The sequence below is a fragment of the Oncorhynchus mykiss genome, chromosome 1 (assembly GCF_057628025.1).
Source record: "Oncorhynchus mykiss isolate SJ-2025 chromosome 1, ASM5762802v1, whole genome shotgun sequence".
Lineage (NCBI taxonomy): Eukaryota > Metazoa > Chordata > Actinopteri > Salmoniformes > Salmonidae > Oncorhynchus > Oncorhynchus mykiss.
In genome coordinates this window covers 33829795-33850638 of record NC_143022.1, presented here as the reverse complement: position 1 = coordinate 33850638, position 20844 = coordinate 33829795, and the positions used below count along the sequence as shown (strand labels likewise).

General features: G+C 41.6%; 2 protein-coding genes across 2 annotated transcripts in view; one reads left to right on the top strand and one right to left on the bottom strand.

Moving 5' to 3' along the window:
• tmem253 (transmembrane protein 253) overlaps window positions 1-20844 on the bottom strand; it is a 224515-nt gene that overhangs the window by 66177 nt on the left and 137494 nt on the right. The gene's annotated exons all lie outside the window — the stretch shown is intronic.
• On the top strand, window positions 699-14538 carry LOC110521335 (E3 ubiquitin-protein ligase TRIM16). Its single transcript, XM_090229345.1, has 6 exons — window positions 699-1383; window positions 6697-6783; window positions 8620-8853; window positions 9374-9533; window positions 12786-12845; window positions 12955-14538. The coding sequence occupies exons 1-6, from the start codon at window positions 1216-1218 to the stop codon at window positions 13530-13532; spliced, it is 1287 nt and encodes a 428-aa protein (XP_090085471.1). The 5' UTR covers window positions 699-1215; the 3' UTR covers window positions 13533-14538.

Here is a 20844-nt window from a genome sequence, read left to right as displayed (position 1 = left end):
ACAAAGTAGATGTCCTAACCGACTTGCCAAAACTATAGTTTAACAAGAAATTTGTGGAGTGGTTGAAAAACAAGTTTTAATCTCCAACCTAAGTGTATGTAAACTTCAACTGTAAGTAGAGCGCCATAGCCAGAGAGAGAACTTTCTTTGAGGCATTGTAATTGAGATTGTCACCTGTAGAATTACATTTACTAGAACAGCCATGCCCATTCAAGTCAACATTCCAGGACAGTTGGACCAGCAACCATCAACTAAACTGACATTACATGTGCCACATCAAATTCCCACACCAGCTCTGTCAGGAGGAATGGGCTAAAATTCACCAATTTATTGTGGGAAGCTTGTGGAAGGCTACCCGAAACATTTGACCCAAGTTAAGCAATTTAAAGGCAATGCTACCGAATACTAATTGAGTGTATGTAAACTTCTGACCCACTGGGAATGTGATAAAATAAATAAAATCTGAAATAAATAATTATCTACTATTATTCTGCCATTTCACATTCTTAAAATAAAGTAGTGATCCTAACTGACCTTAAACAGGGAATGTTTACTAGGATTAAATGTCAGGAATTGTGAAAAACTGCGTTTAAATGTATTTGTCTAAGGTGTATGTAAACTTCAGACTTCAACTGTATGTGCTGGCCATAACTGATATCTGAGATGTGAGTTCACAGATCCAGGAAGTGAAATGTTATAGGTCCGTGAAAGCCACTCCTACTCTGCAAACAAGAAACTAAATGTATCTCTGACGCTCAGTCTTTTTATGTGTTTCAAAATGGCAGAAGCCATGGACTCGGTCAGTTGTTCGATCTGTTTGGAGATACTAAAAGATCCAGTGACTATTCCCTGTGGACACAGCTACTGTATTGGCTGTATTAAAGGCTACTGGGATCAGGAAGATCGGAAGCTTGTCTGCAGCTGTCCCCAGTGCAGACAGACCTTCAACCCAAGGCCTTTTCTGAACAGAAACACAGTTATGGCTGAAATGGTGAAGACACTGACAGAAAAAAATACTAAAAAGAAGAAGAAGAAGAAGACAAAACTCCAAACTGCTCCTCCTGCTCACTGTTATGCTGGACCTGGAGATGTTATTGTGACGTCTGCACTGGGACAAAATTAAAAGCTGTCAAGTTCTGTCTGGTGTGTCTGGCCTCTTACTGTGAGACACACCTCCAGCCTCACTATGAATCTCCTGCCTTTAAGAAGCACAAGATGGTCAAGGCCTCCACACAACTCCAGGAGAATATCTGCTCTCATCATGACAAACTACTGGAGGTTTACTGCCGGACAGATCAGCAATGTATCTGTCATCTGTGTATGTTGGATCAACATAAAGGCCATGATACAGTCTCTGCTGCAGCCGAAATAGCTGAAAAACAAGTAAGAACCTTAATTCACTTGCTTAAATATTAAGAATTACAAAATAGGGGATGGTAGGGGACGCCATGTGCGACTGACGTGTTTTCCGTTTGCTCCCGTGGTATTCTTAAAGTTTGAATTCTGCAGCAGAACCGTATTTATTTTCAAATATTAATTTGGTGATCCCTTTCCGTAAAAAACAAGACTACTTTGCTTCCGAATGTCAGCATGTCGACCAAACATAAGGCCAAGAGCATGACTTTGAGAAAACCAGACGCGCTCTCAGGTTGAATTGTTCAGTTCTAATGTTGTCATTCTGTCTTTTTAGTTTTTTTTCTGTTTTTTTTTTCTGTACTTTTCCCAAACATTTACCACCGTACATTATTACTCTGAGACAAGTTATTCAAAGGGTTTTGGGCGCTCATTGCTTTTCCATTCTATGCTCTTAATGACAGGGTTGAATAAGGGGAATGCCCAGAGGGGCCGAAATAATACGATCAAGTACATTTCTTGGAATACCAAAAGGGGTTAACAACCCGGTGAAGCGTAAGAGGGTGTTGACACACTTAAAGGGTTTGAATGCAAATATTGCATTTCTACAAGAGACTCACTTGAGGACTGGTGAGCATTTTAGGATGCGTAAGGACTGGGTTGGTCAAGTGTTCCACTCGAACTTTCATAGTAAATCAAGAGGTGCTGCTATTCTGGTTGATAAAGCTACTCCCTTTGTAGCTTCTGAGGTTATTGCTGATCCTAAGGGACGATATGTCATAGTAACCGGTGAACTGTTTTCTACCCCTCTTGTTTTGGCTAGTGTTTATGCTCCCAATTGGGATGACACAAGTTTCGTTTCTTCCTTTCTGTCTGCTATTCCCAATTTAGATTCTCATTTGTTGATTTTAGGGGGGGATTTCAACTGTAAAATGTCCCCAGTTCTTGACAATTCCTCACAAACAAATACAGGCCCATCTAAATGTGCCCTACTTATTCAATCCTTTCTTCAGAAATATGTTATGTTTGAGGCCTGGCGTTTCCTACATCCTACAGATAGACAGTATTCCTTTTATTCTCATGTTCATCAAACATACTCCCGGATTGATTACTTATTTTTGGCCAAAAAACTTCTGCCTAGTCTTCGGCGGTGTACTTACGAGAGTATTGTTATCTCTGACCATTCACCATTAGTGCTTGAACTAGAGTTTCCCCAGTGACCTCCTATGTGTTATCAATGGCGTCTCAACCCCATTTTACTCTCAGATAAGGAGTTTGTCAATTTCATTTCTTCTGAAATCACCTTATTCCTAGAAACTAATTCAACACCAGGTATGTCCTGCTCTACCATATGGGAGTCTCTCAAAGCATACCTACGTGGCCAAATTATTTCTTATACAGCCGACCAAAACAGAGTTCGCTCCCAGCGACTTCGGGACTTGAGCGAGTCCATAGCCACATTGGATGAGAAGTATGCTACGGATCCTTCCTCTGATCTGCATAAAGAGCGCCAACTACTCCAATCTAAATTTGATGAGCTTTCTACCAGGCAAGCTGAACAGTTACTCTTGCGAGCTCGATACAAAGTCTATGAACTAGGCGACAAGGCCAGTAAACTCCTTGCGCATCAGATCCGTAAATCTGAGGCCTCATGTTTAATCCCACAAATAAGGACCCCGTCTGGTGCCACCACAGTTATACATAAAGAGATCAATGATCAATTTAAACAATTTTACTCTTCGCTATACACCTCTGAATCCCCTCAAGACCCCTTGCTGATTGACTCCTTCTTTAATGGCTTGAATATGCCTTCAATTGATACAGACTCCCATGACTGTCTAGAAGAAGAATTTAGCTTGAGGAGATTGCAACAGCAGTGTCCGCAATGAAAAGTTGTAAATCACCGGGTCCGGACGGTTTTCCAACCGAATTTTACAGGACATTTTCTGGTCTGCTTTGCCCATTCTTGTCTCGACTATTTGCAGAGTGCCTCAATACTTCAAAGCTACCGCCTAGTCTTTATCAGGCTTCAATTTCATTACTACTAAAGAAAAACAAAGACCCCCTGGAATGTGGATCCTATCGCCCAATCTCGCTTTTAAACTGTGATTACAAAATCCTAGCTAAGCTTTTAGCCATCGGTATGGAAGGCTTGCTGCACCAAGTAATACACTCTGACCAGACTGGCTTTGTGAGAAATAGGCATTTATTTTTCAATATTAGGCGCCTTATGAATATACTGTACTCCCCAGCGTCGGAGGACCCGGAGGTGGTGGTCTCACTTGATGCCGAAAAAGCGGTTGACCGCGTTGAGTGGGATTACCTAACAGCTGCCCTTTATAGATTTGGCTTTGGCCCAAAATTCATTGCGTGGATAAAGATTCTTTATTTTTCCCCCATGGCTTCGGTACGGACTAATAACTTGTCCTCTGACTATTTTCCCTTGCACTGCGGATCCAGACAGGGTTGCCCACTCTCCCCCTTGTTTGCTTTGGCAATCGAGCCTCTCGCCATTGCACTACTCTCTAATGATGCCATTCAAGGCATAATCAGGGCGGGCTGGGAGCAGAAAGTCTCGCTATATGCTGACGACCTCCTTTTGTTAATCTCCAACCCCAATACCTCATTGCCACGTGCCCTATCTGTTCTTAAAAAGTTTGGATCAATCTCCGGGTACAAGCTGAATCAAGGCAAGAGTGAGCTTTTTCCGGTAAACAAGGCTGCTTTAAAGTGCTCTTTTACAAGTTCTCAGTTTAGGATTGTCCGGGATCAATTCACTTACTTGGGAGTAAAAGTGACAAGGAAATATTCAAATTTGTTTCAGGAAAACTTTGTTGCTCTAGCAGACAGATTGTTTCAATCTTTTATTTCACTGGATCAAACATTCATGCATTTTATTTGGGATGGCAAGATACCACGGATTGGTAGAAAACATTTACAGAAGTCTAGGTCATTGGGGGGTTTAGCTCTACCAAATTTTCAGACATACTACTGGGCTGCAAATTTCAGAGCCGTTCTGTACTGGCTGCAGACTGATCCTACTGGCCCTAGACCACTATAGGTCCAGATGGAGTCTGAATCGTGTAAACCTGCAGCACTTTCCTCTGTGCTGTGCTCGTCTCTCCCAGTGTCCCTAGGCAAAAGGTGTGTCAACCCAATTGTAAAGCAGTCTCTTAAAATGTGGAATCCGTTCCGTTTAGCCTTTAGCCTCCGAGGCTTTTATCTATCAAGCCCAATCAATCAGAACATTTTATTTCCTCCATCTTTGAATGATGGGGCTTTTGGCATTTGGCACTCACTAGGCCTCTCCTCGCTAGCCCAATTATTCTTTGATACATTTGCCTCTTTTTCTCAGCTGCAGGAGAAGTTCAATCTCCCCCAATCCCACTTTTTCCGCTATCTCCAGACTAGAAACTTTGTCAGGGCTAACACACCTGGATTTCCCAATAGGCCTGCGAATACAGCTATAGAGAGCATATTGGAGCTGAACAAGCTTCCTAGGGGCACAATTTCAGATGTATATGCAATCATTCATGACTTACAGAACCCTTCTTTGGTGCCTTTAAAGACTCGATGGGAAAAGGATTTGGGGGAGGAACTTGGGGAAGACGCCTGGGAATCTGTGCTGCACAGGGTGCACTCGTCCTCTTTTAGCACTAGACACAGCCTCATTCAATTCAAGGTGGTTCACCCTATCCACTGGTCGGGGGCCAAACTTGGAAGAATATTCTCTGATTTTGATCCTACCTGTGTCAGATGTAAAGTGGAACCAGCCACACTGTTGCATATGTTTTGGGGCTGTCATAAACTGTCAGGTTTCTGGGAATTAATATTTAAATGTTTCTCTGATATATATGACACTGTTATAGATCCGTCTCCCCTTACAGCCCTTTTTGGAGTACTGCCCATGGGTACTCCCCTATCAAGAATCCAGTCGGACACTGTTGCTTGTACAACTCTTTTAGCTAGACGGCTAATGCTACAGAACTGGAATATGGCAGCTCCCCCATCTTATAAATATTGGGTGAGGGATGTGTTGTGCTCTCTGAAACTAGAAAAAATTCAATTCACGTGGGAACCCCAAACTGTTTGATGAAGCTTGGGCTCCATTCCGGTCTTACTTTAAACAGTCTATCCTCTGATGGCATTCCAATTAATACTAAAATAAGTCTGTGACTTAAGGGTTGGAGGAGCTTCTCTCTGTGTTTTTGCTGGGGGGGCATTAAGGTCCATGTGCTTATTGATTGTGATCCGCAGATGCCTTGTTCATCTATTGCCAGCAGCATACCACCCTGCATACCACTGCTGGTTTGCTTCTGAAGCTAAGCAGGGTTGGTCCTGGTCAGTTCCTGGATGGGAGACCAGATACTGCTGGAAGTGGTGTTGGAGGGCCAGTAGGAGGCACTCTTTCCTCTGGTCTAAAAAATATCCCAATACCCCAGGGCAGTGATTGGGGACACTGCCCTGTGTAGGGTGCCGTCTTTCGGGTGGGATGTTAAACGGGTGTCCTGACTCTCTGAGGTCATTAAAGATCCCATGGCACTTATCGTAAGAGTAGGGGTGTTAACCCCGGTGTCCTGGCTAAATTCCCAATCTGGCCCTCAAACCATCATGGTCACCTAATAATCCCCAGTTTACAATTGGCTCATTAATCCCCCCCCTCTCCCCTGTAACTATTCCCCAGGTCGTTGCTGCAAATGAGAACGTGTTCTCAGTCAACTTACCTGGTAAAATAACGGATAAATAAATAAAAATCTTGCCCAGGCAGAGACTGAAGTGTGAGGTTATTTTTACATTTTGTTCACGCCTACATGAATAATCATTTAATTTTTTTATTTTAAAGCATTGTAAACTTTTTTTCTGTCCAGTGGATGGTCGGTCTGTGGCCATGTCTCTCTGTGAGTGGTTGCATTTCTCCACCCTTATCCCTTGACTGTTTACAGGAACAATGGTTAGGTGTTTGCTCTGTCTCTGTACTATAGATTGCCCTTTAACCTCTGTAGCCTTCTGCCTGGTGTGTTTAACTTGTCTAAAGTATGGTATCTTTAAAGCAATTTTTTTATTTGTATTTTTTTTCTAGTTGAGTATATTGCCTTGTCTGTGTGTGTGTGTGTGTGTGTGTGTGTAAAACTTAATAAACAGTTAAAAAAAATAAAACAACGGACAATGTACCTTATTTGTATCTGAACAAGGACGAATTCCATTTATGAACTTGCAAAACAGGAAAAAATACACATAACCCTTTTCCTTCGATAAGACATGGACATTGACATGCCATAAAGTCTGACTATCATTCATTAGAACAGAAAAATAATGAATTAAATGACATTTGTTTCTCTACAGAGGCAGTTGGGGGAGAAATCTAAGCAGAGAATCAAGGAGAGAGAGAAGGAGATGCTGGAGGTGAGACAGGCTGTGAAGTCATTCAAGGTGAGTTTTGACCATTTGTGACCAAGCGCCTCGATTCGGTCTTATGTAGCAAAACATTTTTATACCAACATTTGAAATTGTGTTTTTTACATTAGATAAAAGTAGAGACACAGAGCTAGAAAATGGTATATCATACACTGCAGTTAACGGACAATGGGAAAGTAATTCTGCTTTGAAATGTTATTAACTTGTAACCCCACTTTTGAGAAAATGTCATTTTGAATGTTTTGGTACATACTGGAGAGCTCTTCTTTGTCTACACCCATTCAGCATCGTTCACACCCTCTTAAGCATTAGCCCCACCCATCTCTAAGGATTCACATGTGAGGCCATGTGGTAAACTCACGCTAAAATCTAAGTATATTTGTCACATGCATAGGATACAGGTGTAAACAGTATAGTGAAGTGGTTAGTTGCATAGTAGCAACATCAAAAACAGAAAATATCCTGAAAATATTTTATCATTAGTAGATGATGCTTACCTGACACACGTGTCTAAATTGATTGGTCATGTGAAGGAAATGCTATAACCCTCCCACGGCCACATCTACTAAGTGGGTCACTATTGTCTAGACATGTACACATATTCATGAAATATAGTGGTTGGCCGTATTCATCCCCAGACACACCTGGCTAATTTAATGGGTCATGTAATAATCAGGGTCCTTTGTTTAGACATGTAGCTAGCTAGCTAGCTAGCTAGCTAGCTAAACAATGAACTAGCATAATCCCAACTCATACTACTAGCAATACAAACATTGTCATAGATGTAGTATGAATCTGCAGGTAGCTAAAGCTAACAAACTAGGTTCAGCGTTAGCTAGCTAACATTAGCTATAACTAGCAATGCAAATTAATTTTCTGATTCAAATAATATTACCTCACAGATCATACATTTAACATTAGCAACATTTGCTAACTAACAGTACGCTTTAACTTGCAATAAAAATGATTTTCTGACTAAATTAGAAACATATCTGAAAATGTAGCAAGACTCTTACCCATATACATGGATGATCGCTTCACGGCAGAGTGGAACCATTTAACTCCATTTGTTTGTAGCTGGCGTTACATCTTGTTTGGACAGCGTTGTGTCTAGTCACTCTGGTTCACACTGACCGTGGCCTGTGCAGAAATGAACCCATCACTTTTTACAACTGATCTGTCGCTAGTGCCTGTTAAATTCAGGGCATCAATGTTGTTGAGAAAAGTACTTCTCAATGGCTAATGTTATATGTTTTAAAAACAGCACGGTAGAAAGGACTGTCAACACATATTGAGCAGCTCACGTATAAACAGATGCGTGCTACATGGCAGACCAATCCAAACTCATCTCCCGGCATTTCCAGCCCATCCATTATCTCAGCCAATCATGGCCAGCGGGTAGGCTCTTGTCTTTTTCTGTGGCAAAACGAACTAGGCTCGTAATTTAACAATTGTATTCATATTTTTGGATGGAATACAAGTTTGTTATTAAGGCAAATGAAAGTTCACATGTTCCAGAAGGCATTTCTGCCAAAAAACACATTTTGATAAAAAATAAATGTTTATGTTCGAATGCCACTCCTGAGAAGTAGTGATGTGCGACATGCTCCTAGTTTCCTGAAACAAGTCACATTTACATGCTTTCACTTAGCAGATTGTCCTTTCTAAGTGACTTACTATTCTTAAACTAAAGTCCAGCAAAACTAGAGCCAGTTAGGAATCCATGGAGGGCCACATTCCCATCCCACTGAACCTCACTGTGGGGAACAGGCTGTCTGGAGTTCTGGTGAGAGCTGAGTGAATGGGGTGATTAAAATCCCCCCCACCTCTCCTCTTTGTGTGTCCTAACAGCACTCTACACAGGCAGCAGTTGAGAGTAGTGAGAAGATCTTTAATGAACTGATCCGCTTCATTGAGGGAAGGCGCACTGAGGTGAAGGAGCTTATCAGAGCCCAGGAGAAGGCTAATGTGAGTCGGGCTGAAGGACTCCTGAAGCAGCTGGAGCAGGAGGTGGCTGAGCTGAAGAGGAGAGAGGCTGAGCTGGAGCAGCTTTCACACACAGAGGATCACATCCATTTCCTCCAGGTGACGTCACTGTCCATTGCAGCAGGTGTCTCTAAAGGGAAATCTTTAATTAAATTATTTGAATCTATAAATTGTGCCTTCCTGTGTTATACTTATGCTAAAACGTTTATTCTGTTCTACTGAGCCATTCATTTTATGTTCGTATTCTTACATTTTCTTATTTCTTAGAACACTCGCAGACCCCACAAGGCGGGGGGCATAAACAACAAAAAACATAGCACCAGATAGCATATGAACACGTCATAAGCATTTATTTATTTATGACAGGAAATTGGCTTTAAAACTGCAAAAAAAGTTCTCAGCCTCATGGAAAAATGTGTAGAATAGCAGGAAATTAGTTCTAAAACAGCAGTTTATTGGAGGTGGGGATACTGCGCTAAGCCTCTGGTCTACCTGCAAGTAAGCATTTTGTTGGATGGTGTATACCATGTGTATCCCATACGACTAAATAAAATAAAACTTTAAACTAATTTGTGTTTCTCAATAATCATTTTCCTTTTTTCCTTGTCTTTGAATCTAGAGCTTCCAGTCTCTCTGTGTCCCTCCTGGGTCTGAGACCTTACCCAGCATCACTATCAACCATCACGTCTCCTTTGAGGATGTTATGAACTCTGTCTCTGAGCTGAGAAACCGACTTCAAGATATCTGCGCTGGAGAGATAATTATGTTGTCTGTACAAAGTAAGGACACATCTTCTTAGACCACATTAAAATATGGGATTCAATCAATTGCCGATGGTTACGTTCCTGATAGGGCATTTGATTTGCACTGCAGTGTGTCCTAAATGGATGGAGTTGACTCTTAATTTAGAATCTGGTAGTGCCATGGGAAATTAAGCCCTGGAATTTGGGGAATTTTGCTTAAATTCATTTTAAAAAGTTAGCTTATAACAGTGAACCTTTTTTGTGGGATACACAAGGCAATTCTAGGTCTTGTGGCATATTTTGGTTAAACTATCCCCAATTCAATTGCAACCCTCTGCATGCACTCTTCCATCACATGTACAGCTGATTCTCAAGATATTGCACACTAATGAGATGCTGTTGAGGTAAGTTTTGATTACAATACTGGGTGGGGTGAATATATTTTATGACATACATTATTTTTTGTTAACTAGTAAATAGTAGCCTACAGCAAAGTGGGTTTAAATAATTTCTAACTTGATAACAATTTCTGCTAGTTAGTTTTTTTCTACCATGTGGGTTTTATTTTTTTAATTTCACCTTTTATTTAACCAGGTAGGCTAGTTGAGAACAAGTTCTCATTTGCGACCTGGCCAAGATAAAGTATAGCAGTGTGAACAGACAACACAGAGTTACACATGGAGTAAACAATTAACAAGTCAATAACACAGTAGAAAAAAAAGAGTCTATATACAGTGCCTTGCGAAAGTATTCGGCCCCCTTGAACTTTGTGACCTTTTGCCACATTTCAGGCTTCAAACATAAAGATATAAAACTGTATTTTTTTGTGAAGAATCAACAACAAGTGGGACACAATCATGAAGTGGAACGACATTTATTGGATATTTCAAACTTTTTTAACAAATCAAAAACTGAAAAATTGGGCGTGCAAAATTATTCAGCCCCCTTAAGTTAATACTTTGTAGCGCCACCTTTTGCTGCGATTACAGCTGTAAGTCGCTTGGGGTATGTCTATCAGTTTTGCACATCGAGAGCTTAACATTTTTTCCCATTCCTCCTTGCAAAACAGCTCGAGCTCAGTGAGGTTGGATGGAGAGCATTTGTGAACAGCAGTTTTCAGTTCTTTCCACAGATTCTCGATTGGATTCAGGTCTGGACTTAGACTTGGCCATTCTAACACCTGGATATGTTTATTTTTGAACCATTCCATTGTAGATTTTGCTTTATGTTTTGGATCATTGTCTTGTTGGAAGACAAATCTCCGTCCCAGTCTCAGGTCTTTTGCAGACTCCATCAGGTTTTCTTCCAGAATGGTCCAGTATTTGGCTCCATCCATCTTCCCATCAATTTGAACCATCTTCCCTGTCCCTGCTGAAGAAAAGCAGGCCCAAATCATGATGCTGCCACCACCATGTTTGACAGTGGGGATGGTGTGTTCAGCTGTGTTGCTTTTACGCCAAACATAACGTTTTGCATTGTTGCCAAAAAGTTCAATTTTGGTTTCATCTGACCAGAGCACCTTCTTCCACATGTTTGGTGTGTCTCCCAGGTGGCTTGTGGCAAACTTTAAACAACACTTTTTATGGATATCTTTAAGAAATGGCTTTCTTCTTGCCACTCTTCCATAAAGGCCAGATTTGTGCAATATGACTGATTGTTGTCCTATGGACAGAGTCTCCCACCTCAGCTGTAGATCTCTGCAGTTCATCCAGAGCGATCATGGGCCTCTTGGCTGCATCTCTGATCAGTCTTCTCCTGGTATGAGCTGAAAGTTTAGAGGGACGGCCAGGTCTTGGTAGATTTGCAGTGGTCTGATACTCCTTCCATTTCAATATTATCGCTTGCACAGTGCTCCTTGGGATGTTTAAAGCTTGGAAAATCTTTTTGTATCCAAATCCGGCTTTAAACTTCTTCACAACAGTATCTCGGACCTGCCTGGTGTGTTCCTTGTTCTTCATGATGCTCTCTGCGCTTTTAACGGACCTCTGAGACTATCACAGTGCAGGTGCATTTATACGGAGACTTGATTACACACAGGTGGATTGTATTTATCATCATTAGTCATTTAGGTCAACATTGGGTCATTCAGAGATCCTCAATGAACTTCTGGAGAGAGTTTGCTGCACTGAAAGTAAAGGGGCTGAATAATTTTGCACGCCCAATTTTTCAGTTTTTGATTTGTTAAAAAAGTTTGAAATATCCAATAAATGTCGTTCCACTTCATGATTGTGTCCCACTTGTTGTTGATTCTTCACAAAAAAATACAGTTTTATATCTTTATGTTTGAAGCCTGAAATGTGGCAAAAGGTCACAAAGTTCAAGGGGGCCGAATACTTTCGCAAGGCACTGTACATTGTGTGCAAAAGGCATGAGGAGGTAGGCGAATAATTACAATTTTGCAGATTAACACTGGAGTGATAAATGATCAGATGATCATGTAGAGGCACTTCCAAGCAAGGGCTTTGGGATGGAGATGCAATATGACAGTCGTGCCAACATATCTCATCAGCCACTTGGTGGAAGGGACTTTGTGGATCTGAGGCTCCTCCCCCTGTTGCCTCCATCATCCTCCAAATACCACCAACACCAGCCACCTCAGAGTGCAGCTGGTCCTTGTTTGGGAACACACACATCAAAGCACGCAACAGGTTTACCAATACAAGGGTTGAAAATTGGTGGCCATCCGGGCAAATTGGAGGCTTTTTGAGCCTGACAACGAGCCATCCTCAACAAGGTTGGAAAGTGACAGTGAAGATGAGGCCTCAGAGTTTGATGTTCAAGAGGTGGACATTGAGGAGGTCCAGGGAGAAGACATGGAAGCCTGAGAGGAAGACAGTCTAAACTAAAGCTTGGTTATCATTTTACAGACGTATGTTGAAAACGTTTTTGGGAGATGCGATGGATCATTGGGGTCATTCAAAATTCCCTTTCTATTGTTGTTCAGTGAAATCATCCCATGTGAAGAGTCATTCAATTAAAGTTGTCAACTCATTTAATTAAATTTCAATTCATAACTAAAAACTTTTTTACATTTCTATTGGAAGGATTTAATCATTTGCAATTATGTCTACTTATGATAAGGTAAAAGGTTTATGTTTCTGTTTCCATATGTAATAGTAAATATATCCGATGCAAAACATCTGTATAATTAGCATATATTTCTGTTAATTCCCCAATTCCCATTAATTCCCGCGGAAAGTTTCCGCCTCTGAATATTCCTCAATGTGCAACCGTAAACCTGATCAGTCTGGAAAGACCAGTCATGTTTGATTCTCTCTATTTTCATAGTGTCAGGACTTCACATTGTCCCACCTCCTGTGCCCAGGACCAGAGAAGAGTTCTTGAAATGTGAGTTAAACACACACACACACACAAAAACATACTTTTTTTTATTCAACAATACCCACTGACATCTTGAGTTCATCTTCACCACAGCTTTTCTCTCATATATTCACAGATTATTGCCAGCTGACTTTGGATCCCAACACACCAACTCAACGTTTGTATCTGTCTGAAGAGAACACAAAGGTGGCATACAGTCGTGAGCGCCAGATCATACGTCCTCACAATCCAGAAAGATTTCATATGTGGCACCAGGTGCTGTGTAAAGAGGGTCTGTCTGGGGCCTGCTACTGGGAGGTAGAGTGGAGTGGGATGGTTACTATAGCAGTCTCATATAAAGGGATCAAGAGGCACGGTGGAACAGAGTGTTGGTTTGGGAACAATGATAAGTCCTGGTGTTTGGTATGTTATTCAGATGGCTGCTCTATCAGGCATAATATGGCACCATTTGAGTCACGTTTGGGATTTAAAAGGGACTTTGATAAGGACTTTACAAAAGAGATTAAAATCCCTGTCGCGCCCTCCTCCAGAGTAGGAGTGTACCTGGACCACAGTGCAGGAACTCTGTCCTTCTACAGCGTCTCTGACACAATGACCCTCCTCCACAGAGTCCAGACCACATTCACTGAACCACTTTATCCTGGGTTCTATTGTAATTGTGATTCATCCGTGAAGATAATTCCTTTGCCTTAACACTACATGTGTACAATCTTCACATACCAAACAAAAAGTAATCATAATTTACTGTAAATCTGATACATTAAAAAAGGACACTAAAGAAATGACAGAAATAAGTGTTATCGACCATAATCAAATTTGACAACTCATTTTTAAGTAAATGTAAAACTTTAAAAGGAAAATGACAATGAGTAACATTTTCTGATCTGAAATGCAAAAAGCAACTGTTACTTACAGTAACAGCATGATGTATCTCCACTTGAGATGAGATGGTGGAGATCATTTATGCAGACCTAAAGTAAAGTCAACAATGCATGGAATTAAATTATGTATTGTGTTGAATTTTGTGGATTATTAACGGTTTGAAATGTTATTTCTTTTTGATAAACTCCCTTGTAACCTTTGAGGGCTGGTTAGTGGACAGAAAAGGTAGTCGTCACCTTTAGAGAAGAACAAATTGCTTTATCAAACCAGGAGAGGACAGCAGTGAGTCAGAAAGCTGAATTTATTGGCTGTCTCTAAAAATGTTACTAGCTGTCTCAAATCTCATTGGAGGAGGTCAGAGAGAATAACCTCCTGGATCCTCTCTTCAAATGTGCTTTGAGAGGAATTTAGAAAACCAGGATAGAGGAAGCAAGGGTATGACAGCTAGTAACATTTTCAGACACATCCATTGCATCTAATCTCTTTATTTTTCAAGCAGCAAACAAACTTGATTTTATGAGGCAAATCATGCTGGATTTGTTTTGCTGGATCGCTCTCTCTTTCTGAAAGCTGCCTATTCCTGTCTTTCGCTCAGTGCTCTCTGGGTTTTTAATTATTTGAACTAAACCCCCACCAGTGCTTAGGCTTTGATTGCAAAGCTTTATATTTGACTAAATTAAAAAAGTGGGGGAAACACTGTCTAGGCAAGAGTGTATTTTAAGTAGAAACACGCAGAATACCGTGTGTGTAAAGCTCTCATTGAGCAATCACCACCAGGAGATTGAACTGCACAGCAAATAATAAATCCTCAATCTTGTCTGTTTTTCCTTCTGGTTCCAAACCGTTGCTGATTTTCAGTTTAATGTTCTGATGCTGTAGTTCTTCACCAGGAGAGCAGGATAGCAACACAGCAGAGTGCCAAATTGACTCATCTCAATATTACACCACGTTTGACATCAGAAAAACCTTTTTGAATGAACTATCCCTATAAGTGTTTTCTATTTTTACTAATGATCTACCACTAGCCTTAAACCAGGCCTGTGTGTCTATGTATGCTAAAGATTCAACCTCATACACGTCAGCGGCCACAGCTAGTGAAATCACTAAACAAAGACTTGCAGTCAGTTTCAAAATGGGTGGCTAGTAATGAACTAGTCCTGAATATGTTGAAGACTAAGAGCATAGTATTTGGTACAAATCACTCCATAAATGTTAAACCTCAGCTGAATCTGGTAATGAATGATGGCTGTTGAGTGGCTGTTGAGCAAGTTGAGCAGACTTAACATGTTGGACTGTAAATTGTCATAGTCAAGGCATATTAATTAAATTGTTGTAAAGATGGTGAGAGGTCTGTCTGTGATAAAGAGATGCTCAGCATTCTTAGCACCACACTCGACCAAACAAGTACTGCAGGCTCCCATTTTATTTTGACTTCTGCCTGAATATATGGTCAGGTCTTGCAATGAAAAACCTTGGAAAGCTGCAGCTGGTCCAGAACAGAGCTGTGTCTTGCTCTTCACTGTAATCAGAGGGCTAATGTCAACAATATGCCTCTCGAAACTCTCTTCGCTCGAAGTATAGAAGAGAGTGACTAAGTTAAAACACTACTCATTTTTGTAAATATTAATGTGTTAAAAATTCCATACGGTCTATTCATTCAGCTGACAGACATACAGTTGAAGTCATAAGTTTACATACACCTTAGCCAAATACATTTAAACTCAGTTTTTCACAATTCCTGACATTTAATTCTAGTAAAAATTCCCTGTCTTAGGTCAGTTAGGATCACCACTTTATTTTAAGAATGTGAAATGTCAGAATAATTGTAGAGAGAATTATTTATTTCAGCTTTTATTTCTTTCTTCACATTCCAAGTGGGTCAGACGTTTACACTCAATTAGTATTTGGTAGCATTGCCTTTAAATTGTTTAACTTGGGTTAAACCTTTCGGGTAGCCATCCACAAGCTTCCCACAATAAGTTGGGTGAATTTTGGCCCATTCCTTCTGACAGAGCTGGCGTAAGGTTAGTAGGCCTCCTTGCTCGCACACGCTTTTTCTGTTCTGCCCACAAAGTTTATATGGGATTTAGGTCAGGGCTTTTTGATGGCCACTCCAATACCTTGACTTTGTTGTCCTTAAGCCATTTTGTCATTGTCCATTTGGAAGACACATTCACGACCAAGCTTTAATTTCCTGACTGATGTCTTGAGATGTTGCTTCAATATATACACATACATTTCCTACCTCATGATGCTATCTATTTTGTGAAGTGCACCAGTCCCTCCTGCATCAAAGCACCCCCACAACATGATGCCTCACGGTGCCTCACGGTTGTGATGGTGTTCTTCGGCTTCAAGCCTCCCCCTTTTTCCTCCAAACATAGCGATGGTCATTATGGCCAAACAGTTCTATTTTTGTTTCATCAGACCAGAGGACTTTTCTCCAGAAAGTACAATCTTTGTCCCCATGTGCAGTTGCAAACCGTAGTCTGGCTTTTTTATGGCAGTTTTGGAGCAGTGGCTTCTTCCTTGCTAAGCGGCCTTTCAGGTTATGTCGATATGAGACTCGTTTTACTGTGGATACTTCTTGCTATAGATACTTTTGTACCTGTTTCCTCCAGCATCTTCACAAGGTCCTTTGCTGTTGTTCTGGGATTGATTTGCACTTTTTGCACCAAAGTATCTCTAGGAGACAGAACGCGTCTCCTTCCTGAGAGGTATGACAGCTGTGTGGTCCTTGGTGTTTATACTTGCGTACTATTGTTTGTACAGATGAATGTGGTACCTTCAGGCGTTTGGAAATTGCTCCCAAGCATGAACCAGACTTGCGGAGGTCTACAAAAACAATTTGAGGTCTTGGCTGATTTCTTTTGATTTTCCCATGATGTCAAGCAAAGAGGCACTGAGTTTGAAGGTAGGTCTTGAAATACATCCACAGGTACACTTCCAATTGACTCAAATGATGTGAATTAGCCTATCAGAAGCTTCTAAAGCCATGAATTTTCCAAGCTGTTTATAGTCACAGTCAACTTAGCGTATGTAAACTTCTGACCCACTGGAATTGTGATACAATGAATTATAAGTGAAATAATCTGTCTGTAAACAATTGTTGGAAAAATTACTTGTGTCATGCACAAAGTAGATGTCCTAACCGACTTGCCGAAACTATAGTTTGTTAACAAGAAATGTGTGGAGTGGTTCAAAAACGAGTTTTAATGATTCCAACATAAGTGTATGTAATCTTCCGACTTCAACTGTACTTATCCCTCCAGGCATGCTACTAGGGGTCTATTCACAGTCCCAAAATTCAAATGAAGTTAAAGCAACGCACAGGATTTATAGAGCCATGGTCAAATGGAGATCCCTGCCATCTCAAATCATTAAAGCAAACAGCTAAATTAACTTTTTTTTAAACAGCCCCTCACAACACAACGCCTCTCCACTTATTGACCTAAATAACTTGTAAACCTAAGCATATGTACTGCTGTATGAATGTGGTGTAGGAAAAATAAAATGTAAATTGTTGAGGTGGAAACCATTACATTTTGAGTGGGAACCCTTTGCACCTTTTTGCTTGTCTGGAAACTATTAGGTTGAAACTTTAGCGGGAGGAAACTACACGATTCAAGGTTGCTGAGCTCACATTAGGGGGAAATAGCGGGAGTGATACTTCGGTGCAACTCCATATGCAAGAGATTACATGTTACCCCAGGATACCCATGTCAGGCAGGAACTGTAGATGACAAGTTAGCTATATTCACGTCAGGGGAATTTAGTGAAACATTGTAGCTAATGTCAAGTGGAAGAACAAAGGACACGGATGATTCCTGATGTTGTGGGATGATTCCTGATGTTGTGGGATGATTCCTGATGTTGTGAGATTCTCTCCGCTGTTTACAGAACAACTGGTGCTGTGAGATTAGAATATCAGGATATCAAGACCTGCTTATCCTGCTGAAAAAAACAGCATAGACCAGCCTTCGTTGTGTTTTTACTGGTGACCAGCCTTCGTTGTGTTTTTGCTGGTGACCAGAATTCGTTGTGTTTGTACTTGTGACCAGACTTCGCTTTGTTTTTGCTGTGTACCAGCCTTTGTGTTTTTACTGGTGACCAGCCTTCGCTGTGTTTTGAACACTGGTCGCCCACAAAACCAGCACCATATCACATTTGCTGGCTTGCATACTGATGTCTAATGCCTTTTGGAATCCAGCCGCTGAGTGAGGATATCCAATAATTTGAACTTTCATTGACACACAATCAGCATTCAGAATAACTGCCAGGGTTAGAAAAATGTGTAAATGAGACTACCAAACCATGGTAGTCCATAATGGTTGCAATAAGTCCAACTAACACACACTGTTTGTCTAGATGAAGTTCAGATCAAATTTGATGACCAATTTATGCAGAAATCCAGGTAATTCCAAAGGGTTCACATACTTTCTCTTACCACTGTATTTCTTTCCTTGTGCTGTACTTGTCTATTAATGTTATGTATTACAAGTACAAGTAGAACAATGAGCCAGATGTTTCACCAGATGTATACATTTGAAGAATCTGGTTGGCATTTCCACTCATCACGAATATGGTGATGAGAGGAATCCCAGTGGCTGACAGTGGGAGAAGGTGGAGCGGGATGAATTTTGTCTGACATTCTGCACATTTTGTCATCCATGGAACATTTGATCTCAATACCGCTTTCTGTTCCCAAAACTAAAAGAGTGGACTAAGTTTGGTTGACTTTACCCTTTGCCAAAGTTTCTAAAAGGTGCATTGTTTAGGAGTGCAAGGGCGAATTCAGTTATTTCACACTTGCATTTCAGAGAGTAGGTGTTCCTTAACGGAAATATGCAAATACATGCTAGAACGTGCCAATAGGATCTCGCTAGGGCGTGCTTGGCTCTGCCCATCTCCTTGCTTATTCTGCTCACTATGATTAATTTGCTCCCATTGGAAATGACAGACAAGAATGAAAATGGCACCGGAGGATATGGCCGCCGTTTTACGGTCTCCTAATCAATTGTGCTATTATGTGGGGTTTTTTCGCGATATTTGTCAATTATTTTGTACATAATGTTTCTGCAACCGTATCTTACGGAAGAAAAGAGCTTCTGGATATCAGGACAGCGATCACTTACCTCCGATTAGACGATGATTTATTCAACAACACCAAGCAGGACTCACACGATATTCTCCAAACACCCCACTGGACAGACATCCCAATTATTCGCAAAAGGAAGCGACGCAGAGGATGAAGAGCCGGATGCCTCGTCCGGACCCGCAGAAGAAAACTAGGAACGCTGCCGTTACCGTCAATATTACTCGCCAACAGTAATACCTTTAAACAGGTCAACATACACAAGGCTGCGGGGCCAGACGGATTACCAGGATGTGTGCTCCGGGCATGTGCTGACCAACTGGCAGGTGTCTTTACTGACATTTTCAACATGTCCCTGATTGAGTCTGTAATACCAACATGTTTCAAGCAGACCACCATAGTCCCTGTTTCCAAGAACACGAAGGCAACCTTCTTAAATGACTACCGACCCGTAGCATTCATGTCCGTAGCCATGAAGTGCTTTGAAAGGCTGGTAATGGCTCACATCAACACCATTATCCCAGAAACCCTAGACCCACTCCAATTTGCATACCGCCCAAACAGATCCACAGGTGATGCAATCTCTATTGCACTCCACACTGCCCTTTCCCACCTGGACAAAAGGAACACCTATGTGAGAATGCTGTTCATTGACTACAGCTCAGCGTTCAACACCATAGTACCCTCAAAGCTAATCACCAAGCTAAGGATCCTGGGACTATACACCTCCCTCTGCAACTGGATCCTGGACCTCCTGACAGGCCGCCCCCAGGTGGTGAGGGTAGGTAGCAACACATCTGCCACACTGATCCTCAACACTGGAGCTCCCCAGGGGTGCATGCTCAGTCCCCTCCTGTACTCCCTGTTCACCCACAACTGCATGGCCAGGCACGACTCCAACACCATCATTAAGTTTGCTGACGACACAACAGTGGTAGGCCTGATCACCGACAACGATGAGACAGCCTATAGGGAGGAGGTCAGAGACCTGGCCGGGTGCTGCCAGAATAAGAACCAATCCCTCAACGTAACCAAGACTAAGGAGATTTTTGTGGACTACAGGAAAAGGAGGTGGAGCAGGTTGAGAGCTTCAAATTCCTTGGTGTCCACATCAACAACAAACTAGATTGGTCCAAACACACCAAGATAGTTGTGAAGAGGGCACGACAAAGCCTATTCCCCCTCAGGAAACTAAAAAGATTTGGCATGGGTCCTAAGATCCTCAAAAGGTTCTACAGCTGCAACATCGAGAGCATCCTGGACCGGTTGCATCACTGCCTGGTACGGCAATTGCTCGGCCTCCGACCGCAAGGCACTTCAGAGGGTAGTACGTACGGCCCAGTACATGACTGGGGCTAAGCTGCCTGCCATCCAGGACCTCTACATCAGGCGGTGTCAGAGGAAGGTCCTAAAAATTGTCAAAGACCCCAGCCACCCCAGTCATAGACTGTTCTCTCTACTACCGCATGGCAAGCGGAACCGGAGTGCCAAGTCTAGGACAAAAAGGCTTCTCAACAATTTTTTCCCCCAAGCCATAAGACTCCTGAACATCTAACCAAATGGTTACCCGGACTATTTGCATTGTGTGCCTCCCCCCAACCCCTCTCTTACGCTGCTGCTACTCTCTCTTTATCTTATATGCATAGTCACTTTAACTATGCATTCATGTACATACTACCTAAATGGCCCGACCAACCAGTGCTCCCGCACGTTGGCTAACCGGGCTATCTGCATTGTGTCCCACCACCCGCCAACCCCTCTTTTACGCTTCTGCTACTCTCTGTTCATCATATATACATAGTCACTTTAACGATACCTACATGTACATACTATCTTAATAAGCCTGACTAGGTGTCTGTGTTTAGCCTTGCTACTCTTTTTTCAAATGTCTTTTTACTGTTGTTTTATTTCTTACCTACACACACACACACACACACCTTTTTTTCACACCATTGGTTAGAGCCTGTAAGTAAGCATTTCACTGTAAAGTTTACACCTGTTGTATTCAGTGCACGTGACAAATAAACT